Source organism: Drosophila montana, unplaced genomic scaffold, assembly GCF_035044405.1.
Source record: "Drosophila montana isolate Dmon_TW-CO22-7 unplaced genomic scaffold, ASM3504440v1 contig_3733_1, whole genome shotgun sequence".
In the NCBI taxonomy this organism is placed as follows: Eukaryota; Metazoa; Arthropoda; class Insecta; order Diptera; family Drosophilidae; genus Drosophila; species Drosophila montana.
The window spans coordinates 3051615-3060622 of record NW_026998620.1 but is presented as its reverse complement, the minus strand read 5'-3'; the positions used below and the strand labels follow the sequence as shown (position 1 = coordinate 3060622).

The 9008-nt window shown below is 40.1% G+C and overlaps 2 protein-coding genes across 2 annotated transcripts; both read right to left on the bottom strand.

Moving 5' to 3' along the window:
* Positions 1-265: 265 nt before the first annotated feature.
* LOC135436189 (uncharacterized) lies at positions 266-1839 on the bottom strand. Its single transcript, XM_064693697.1, has 3 exons — positions 1669-1839; positions 592-1608; positions 266-521 (listed from the first exon to the last, which is right to left on the bottom strand). Exons 1-3 carry the CDS (start codon positions 1742-1744, stop codon positions 490-492), a joined length of 1125 nt encoding a protein of 374 aa, XP_064549767.1. The 5' UTR covers positions 1745-1839; the 3' UTR covers positions 266-489.
* A 574-nt stretch (positions 1840-2413) lies between these two features.
* Positions 2414-5050, bottom strand: Sfxn1-3 (Sideroflexin-1-3). The gene is made up of 6 exons (XM_064694495.1): positions 4891-5050; positions 3770-4162; positions 3218-3335; positions 2946-3107; positions 2754-2881; positions 2414-2696 (listed from the first exon to the last, which is right to left on the bottom strand). Exons 2-6 carry the CDS (start codon positions 4080-4082, stop codon positions 2452-2454), a joined length of 966 nt encoding a protein of 321 aa, XP_064550565.1. The 5' UTR covers positions 4083-4162; positions 4891-5050; the 3' UTR covers positions 2414-2451.
* Between the last annotated feature and the right edge of the window lie 3958 nt (positions 5051-9008).

Here is a 9008-nt window from a genome sequence, read left to right as displayed (position 1 = left end):
CTTATTATTAACAGCTATAAACATTAATAGAAATTTGTATAAAGCTTGTTTGGACACACAATATTATTTATTGTAAGCTCCATTGGGTCTTAATGCTCAGACGTCACAGGAAGGCGCTCGTTATTAATCCGGGCGGTCGGTCGGTCGCTTTGTCATGCGCAACCGTCGCATTCCAACTGAAGCGGCACCTCAAATCTCTTAGCCGGAACATATGGTCCGTGGCTCCAAGGCAATGCAATTAGCTCAATAGCAATTGAGCACCAGGTTTAAATTACAATTAAGTTTTAATTGAGCTTCAATTCTAATTATACAAGTATCTTAAGAGTATATGGATTAAATTAAACGTATACATGTTCAATGAAATAACGAGCAACAAAGAGGCGAGCGAAACTTGGAGCACACCCAACTTTTTGCGCATCACATTCGGTACAGGTAGATGGGAAGCCGTTGGAACGTTTTATTGTGGGCGAAAAGGCATTGTCTAAGGCTTTACTGCCGCCTACCAAAGAGATTGCCTCTTGCTAAAAGTATATATATATATTTATATATTAGTGATAAATGTGAAATAAGTAGAAATAAGGCATCATTTACCACTTGAGGTGGCGGGCGACAGGGCGTGGGTGCTAGCGTGGCGTTTTATGCGTGGCGTATCGGACATTGTCATGCCCGCATTGGCAGCGGACGAGGAGGAGGAGGAGGAGGCGATGCAGTGCTTATCTGTGGACGCACTGCAACTGACGCTAGCGCTGACGCTGGCATCGGCGGCTGTTTTGCTCGGCATCGATTTGTAACGCTGCAGGGCGAGGCGCGGCTTCTTGGGATTTGAAGCCTCCAGCATGGCCTCGTCGAGGGCGAGAAACCAATCCTCAGTTTCGCTCTCATCCTCCAGAAACTTCATATAGAACGAGGACTGTTTCTCCTTGTGGCTCTTGTGATGACTGGTGGGCGTGGTGGCAGCAGGCGCCTGCCTTGGCGTCTGCTTTGGCGCCAGCTTTGACTCCAGCTGCTGTGAGGCCTCAACCAAAAAGCAATCCGTATCGGAATCGTTTAGAAAATCTGCCAAGGCGGGATCCGCTGCAGCTGCAGCTATTTCGCTTGCCGGGGCATCAGCTGTCGCTTCCGGTGCCGCAGTCTGTTGATCCAACAGCTGCCTGTGCAGCTTGTCGCAACGCTCTTTAAGCAGCTCGTGATCACGTATCTGCTGCGCCCGCCATTGTCTGCTTTCGAACTGTTTCCGCCTGTGCTCATTGGCTGCGTCTCGCACCTGTTTGCGTCGATCCTTCTGCTTGCACGCATTCGGCCCAAACTCTTCCGAATCAAAGCCGCTGTCCGAGGTAGTGTTGACCTTATCGCCACGCCCATTGTTATCGCAGTTCCAGCGCCAGCTGACTTCCGGGCTGCCGGTGACCAACGTCTGGGAGAACAGGCAGCTGGGCGAGAGGCTGTTGCGCGGCGAGAAATCCAGGCTGTCGTCCAACGTGTGATTCTTTTTGTTGGGCGGCGTGCTCTCAACATTGTCGGCAAGTCTCACTGTTGAAGATCTAGGCGAGTCTCCATCATTTGGAGCTTCCTGCGATGCGCTGGCGCGAACGCGACTTTGTGGTGAGGCTGCATTTGATATTCGACTGTATTCTCAAGATTACTTAGCTGCGCAGCGTTAGAACTTACCGCTGTGTCGTTTCTGAAGTAATCTACTGGTGAGCGTAAGTGAGCGTCTTTTGTTTATAGTCGACGCGTTTTCCATTTAGTTTTATTAATAAATTAATTTAAAACATTGAATGACTCCGTCGCAAAATGCGCTCAACTCAATCCGTTTGGTATTTATTGGTGCTAATTGATTATATATACATAGTGGTATTAATGTATCGATAGACAAATACGCACACAGTTGATTTAATACAGTTATCGATATATGTTACTATTTTTATTAGTAAGTCATGTAAAGCCTACTCACATATCTATTGCTGCGCAATTATATTCATAATACACACATATTTATTGCTCATTGAGAAACCCACAGTAAATTGGTATTTTTTGCAATTTAACTACCTTTGGTATTTTTAGCGACGAGCAACATCGCTGACAGATGCTGACTGCTGTAGCATGGTAGGGCTGCACAGCAACAATTGGATTTGAAAACAATACGTTGCTCGTTTGAATTGCATTAAATATGCACACTTATTTACATTCATACATTTTATTAGCAATATCTTCATTGATATAAACACACGTTGAGTTAATTGCTGCATATTTTGAACAATATTTAACTAATTCACATAAATTCATATGTTCTGACTAATCCAGACAATATTTACCGTAACACAGAAATAACGACATTTGAATGCTTAAAAATATATTAAATGCATGTTGAGTTAATAAACAAGTCCTATGATAAAAGTATTGTCCAGCACTAACAATTTTTAATTCATCTAAAATTAAAATGTTGCTGACTTACAAGCCCTTGTTGTACCACACTGTCTCCAGTTCGGGACGCTTCTTCTTGATGGAATCGCGCACCTCCTCCTCCAGGGAGTCTACCTTGATGGCCGCCCGCTGGCTGAAGAATGCACAGCCCAAGGGCGTGGCAAAGAGCAGAACAAAGCCACAGAAAAGCGTTTGGATCGGAGCATTGGCACGAGGATATCTCTTGAGAAAGCCGCGCTTCTCCAGCTTATCCATCAGCAAGGGCGTCAAGGCTGTCAACGAAGGATGCGTTAGATTAGATAAGACTTAGGTACTCGACGACAACATACTCATTCCGGGCATGGCCATGGCAATGCGACTGACCACAACAGCTGAGATGCCAACAAAGGCGGCCTTCTTGGAAATGCCGACCTCATTGTTCTTCTCGTCCAACAGGCTGACCCCGTTGCGCAGCTCCCTGCGGAATACATAAGCTTAGGTTAGCTCCCAACTCCAGCTAAGCCCCTCAAGCCTCTACTCACTGCATCCGCATGCAAGGAATGTTGATGCAATTGGCGGCTGCGACAGCGACCAGCGGCACCAGCCGCCCGATGAGCGGATTCATGTTCCTCACCGCTCGGTTCAGGGTGAGCGCTGTGCCCAGCGCGCCGCTCGTTGCCAGGCAGTAGGAGGTCAACAGTTGTCTGTATTTGAATTGACAAAAAAAAAAGCAAATAGAATAGAATATAGCTTAAGGTCGGTCACAAAGCAATCTCGCCCTGGACCCATTACGGGCGGGGGGGCGGTCACCTACGATTGACTAATTGGAGATGTGCCCGAGCGATTCGTGTAGTTGACGATGGCGTTGAACGTTTGATTGAACCACTGCCAGAAGACGACCGCCGGCGTTGTTTTGTAGAAGGTCATCATGCCTAAAAAAAAAACAACAACAAATACATTAATAGTTGTTTATTAATCAACGCGCGGAAGCGAATAGTTGAAATCTCCACAAGCTCCAGGCGTGGGGAGGGGGGGGGCTCGTTAGATGGGCTAGGGAGGGGATATACTCCAGGTCAGGCGAAGGGGGTCGTTAGATGGGTTGGAGATTGGGGGTTTTCTCCAGGTCAGGCGAGGGGGGTCGTCAGATGGTTTAGGGAGGGGGTATACTCCAGGTCAGGCGAGGGGGAGGTCGTTAGATGGGTTGGGAAGGGGATATTCTCCAGGTCAGGCGAGAGGGGAGGTCGTTAGATGTGTTGGGGATTGGGGGTTTACTCCAGGTCAGGCGAGGGGGGTCGTCAGATGGGTTGGGGAGCGGGTATACTCCAGGTCAGGAGAAGGGGGGTCGGGTGAAGGGGGTCATACTTACAGCCCGTGATAAGCATGTTCATCGGCATCTGGGCGGACATGCGTCCAACGATGAGCTGCTTCTCGCCCGTCTCCGGATGAAAGGCCGAATCGTACAGATACTTGGCCTTCCATATATCCTCCAGAGATTTCGCCTCGGGCACCTCCTTGCCGGCCCGATACTTGATGACGATTTGACGCGCCCTCTCCAGCTCCGCATTGGAGGCGAATACGTTCAGGGGATTCGTGACCAGAATGAAGTGCTTGACACGCCCCAAATATGTGCTCTGATCATACTTTGGTCTATCAATATCTACACGGGGTGTTGGAGCCATTTCTACTAAATATTTCTACCTTTTTTTTTTTGATTTTTTTGACTGTTACTGTTGCTGTCTGGAACTATTCACGTATAATTCTGTGGGTGTAAGCAGATAAGAAAGAACATTTAATACACTACACTATAAGCATTTTTAAAATCCAACTGATTTGTTTGTTAATCGAAAAAACAGTTGCTGCCTCGAACGCTTATCATTGGCCGCGCTGACCCAGCCCAATCGCCTGCAAACAAGTTTCAGATTCTGGCAAAGCACGCATACATACACACACACACATACTGCCACATATATATGTATACTATGTTAAAGAATTTGCCGCGACTGAACGATTATGCATTCATAACAATAATAATATTTACTACATTACATAATATCGCTAGGGCTATCATAAATTTGGGTACTATTGAAAAATCCATAAGTCTTATCGGGCGTTTGCCGGGTGCACAGCTGAGTTCAGCACAAACAATAAAAAAAATTCATTCCAGACTCGTCAACTGGAGAACAGGTTGCGACACGAACGCTCGCACACACGGCATTTGTATGTGTGAGAGAGTGAGCGAGAATTCGAGCGCTTTTCAAGTTTTCCATGCCTATTTTTGCATATGATACTGAAATATCTGCAGTTGAGATCGAAAGCAGACGGACAGGATAATATCGAGTCGGCCGGAAAGCCAGATTTTAAAAATGCGCCGCCTTGGCTTTTGGATATGCCCTATAAAGGTACAGAGTATACAACAAGTTGAACAAAAATTCGTTGATCTTATTAATTGGCTTTGTCATACAATTCATTGTTACCACGTGTACTTACTCGGGTCCGGTTTAGGGTTTTACGGGTGCAGAAGCAGCAGCGGTAACAGCACAGGTAACAGGTCAAAAGTTCAAAACATTTCAGTTAAATGGAAAAATCAAATATTTTAAATGTGCCTGTGATTAACTCAAAAATCAATGCCTAATTTACAACATATTTATGATGTTTGTGGGGTTTGTTTTGTCAATCTGAAATTTTGCGTTGTTCCTTTTCTATTAGTTAATGTTGTTCCATAAAACCGTGGCAACAAATATCATTGATTTGCTGTTTTGTTTTTTGTTTATACTTGTACTTAATTTAATACAATTTTCCCTATCTACAGTGCTACATGCTTATAATTGTTGTATATGGAGTTTGTCTTTTATCAATACATATAGTATGTATCTTTTTCTATTATTTAAATATATCGTAGATATATATATATTCATTATTCGTTTTCATTCATTTGGTGCATGTAAAAATCCATGTAAAATGCGCTTTGAGTAACCTTTACATTAAATATATATGTGTATGCATTTATGTATATATATATATATATATATATATATATATATTCATGTTCCTTTCTGCTATTGCCCTTACTGCTGCGGCTAAGTACTGTATGTATAAGATTTTGAAGAAAGAACATTTAATACACTACACTATAAGCATTTTTAAAATCCAACTGATTTGTTTGTTAATCGAAAAAACAGTTGCTGCCTCGAACGCTTATCATTGGCCGCGCTGACCCAGCCCAATCGCCTGCAAACAAGTTTCAGATTCTGGCAAAGCACGCATACATACACACACACACATACTGCCACATATATATGTATACTATGTTAAAGAATTTGCCGCGACTGAACGATTAGGCATTCATAACAATAATAATATTTACTACATTACATAATATCGCTAGGGCTATCATAAATTTGGGTACTATTGAAAAATCCATAAGTCTTATCGGGCGTTTGCCGGGTGCACAGCTGAGTTCAGCACAAACAATAAAAAAAATTCATTCCAGACTCGTCAACTGGAGAACAGGTTGCGACACGAACGCTCGCACACACGGCATTTGTATGTGTGAGAGAGTGAGCGAGAATTCGAGCGCTTTTCAAGTTTTCCACGCGGGCGCCACCTACAAACACACACACACACATATATGCATGCACACGCAAACGTACCGACACGCACGTCCAAGCGGCGCACTTCCTAACACTTTGGCAGTGAACTTTCGACTAAATCGAGCAGCAAGAGCTCCAAACGCTGCTGCCGCTGGCAGCCGGCAGTTGGCCTCAATCAGCTGCAGCTCCAGAGAGCTTTTTATGCCCTCGAGGCGAGTGTCATAGCTGTGGTATGCTGAATGTGACACGAATTTAACTGGACTAGTCTATCGATTGGCTGACCACCACTAATAGCATAAAAATATTAATTAATAAATATTTTCGTTTTCTAAATATATTCAGTGGTTTAAAAAAAAGCATTATCTCACTTACACACTTATAAGTTCTTAGCTAAAGAGCATATACTATTCGGCATGCTAACATGACTTTCCCAACGTTCTTCTTTCTTTCTTTTGCTTTCGTATTTACCTTCCGCTGTTTTAAACTTTTTCGTGCTACGCAGTGTTGAATGACGACGTCGACATTGATGAGAGAGCTTTGCTCTCTGCGCAGCCCATTAACAGTTAGGCTTTGCACATTTATAAAGCTTTTAAGTCAGCCTGTTGTAGCCTTACCAATATTTGAATTGATTTCAAGTTGACTAACGCGCCTCCACCATTTACGTGTGCATGTATGTGTGCGTGTATTTGTGTATGTAGGAGTATGTACTTATAATTCAATTAACATATACAAGGTGCGCATTGTTTCTTTTCGATTCCTGCTTAGCTATGTATATCCTTTCCTTTTGACGAGACTTTGTCGTTATTGAGAATTAAATGTATTAATTTTTTTTATTAAAGATTAATTAATTATTATCTAAATATTAAAAACCCTTTTCAGTTGCGTGTGTATATTCATTTATTTTTTAAATCCATTAATAGACTAAACATAACATCAACAGTTGTGTATATTAGCAATAGTTATCATGTTTCTTTCTTCGTTAATTTCCGATTGTTATTATTAAATATTTGTCATATAAATAAATATGTAATATGCATATTTGAAGTATCTCTTAAATGTTTGCAAACAATTATAGTCATAGTTAACACAAATGATAGATATAAATACAAGTATGTCTGTATGTGTAATAGCATAGATGACATTTATTGTACATTGTTGTAGGTATGTATGTATGTACGTTCATGTGTACATATATACTATATAAAGCGTGTGTGACTGTTTGTAGGTAAGTGAGTGTATCTGTGTGTGTGTGTGTGTGTGTATTCGTTTGTGTAGTTTGCCTTAGTGAACTTTTTTCACTTCAATATAATGATGTATAACTTTTTATATGCATACATCATTTAGTTACAATATTTGGACAAGAAAGTATCTTGTACGTTGAAAGTAACACGAAATATAGGTATATTTGATTTTATTTGATTTAGTTAAAGATATTTAAAATAAATTGAATAAAACATTTCATATCTGGATAAGTACTTTGTGTACGTTCACAACGTTTCAACTGTTTGGTAAAATTGAAATTGAACTTCTAATTGAAATAGTTAATTGAAACACTTAACGTTCTGTCAACAATTTAAGGATAGTTCTTGGTTGCTATGTAATTTTGATGTATGACATATTAGCTATGTATACTCGTATGTATAGGTAGTTTAAACTGGGGTCTGCGACTATGTTAAATGCATTAACTAGCCTTTTGCTCTATTTTTTACTTGTAACACTCGCAACGATTAACATTTTTTTTTGCTTTGCCAACACATGCACTCAGTATATAAGTAGTATATGTATGTATGTATATATGTATGTATTGTATTCTCACTACGTATGTATGTATATTTGTAGCTGGCATATTTCATTGTGTGGGGAAGAACATTGTACTTGAGGAATGCCTATAGAAGTAATATATATATATGTATATATAAGTATATGTATGTCATATGTAGGAGAAGGTATGATGTATGTAATTATATAGGCAACATATATTTGTATGCAAGTGGGAGTTTACAATAGGCGATTGTTCGTACATTTATTGTTTTGGTTTAAATTTAATTCGTATATATTTTTGTTGTTAATTGTTTAAGTAGTTTTAGGGAAGTTTTCGTGATGGATCAGAGGAAATCAATTGCTTGGATTTCGTATCTCGTCGTAAGTGTTATGTATATTAATAGGTATATACACTAAATATGGTATATGGCATATGTATGCATGTATATATGTATATATATATATTTATTGATATATATTGTATGTTTCTTTATGTAACTACATGTGTTTTGAGCGCGTCCATTCATACCATTTAGCAGTGCATTGCTCACTATGTAAGTTGTTTTTGTATCTTTTTGCTAAATAAATAGTGTGTATGTATGTATCTTTGTCTTATACTTTGCTTGCAGCTAAATTATCATACTGATTCAGTTATGTTATGTTTACCTTTAGTTGGAATTAATACGACTGACACTCTTCTACGAAAGCATAAACCTAAATGTTGCACTAACAATGCCTAAACTTGGCCTGAAACCAAGCGACGCGTGTTTAATATTTTGTTGAATACAAAACTTAAATCAAGTGAAACATATTTTATATAAAAATATTCAACATTATTACTGTATTTGTATATGGCTTAATACCATTAAATGCACCGCCGTTAAACAGGCTACAAGAAACAGAATTTTCATTTTTGATTCAATGGAAAAATGCCAAAATAGCAAAAGGAAATATTTCAATATTGTTTCTAAAAACTTTGCTTTTCCCTTCAAAAACATCTTCGAAATCTGTAGAAATGGGTATAAAATGGAAATTTATTACTAAAGTCCCGATCCTTGGGTTCTTGGTAACGAATTAAAGAGTGTCCACAACATGGGATACCCTGTATCATAAAAAACACCCTAGAAACAATTGCTCCAGACTTTTAATTTTAAAACAAGTATATTATTATTGTCTGGAAATATTCTTAACTCCGTGTTTTTTCTTGTTTCTTGTGCTGTTAAACGGCAGTAATTAGTTTTAAATAATATTTAT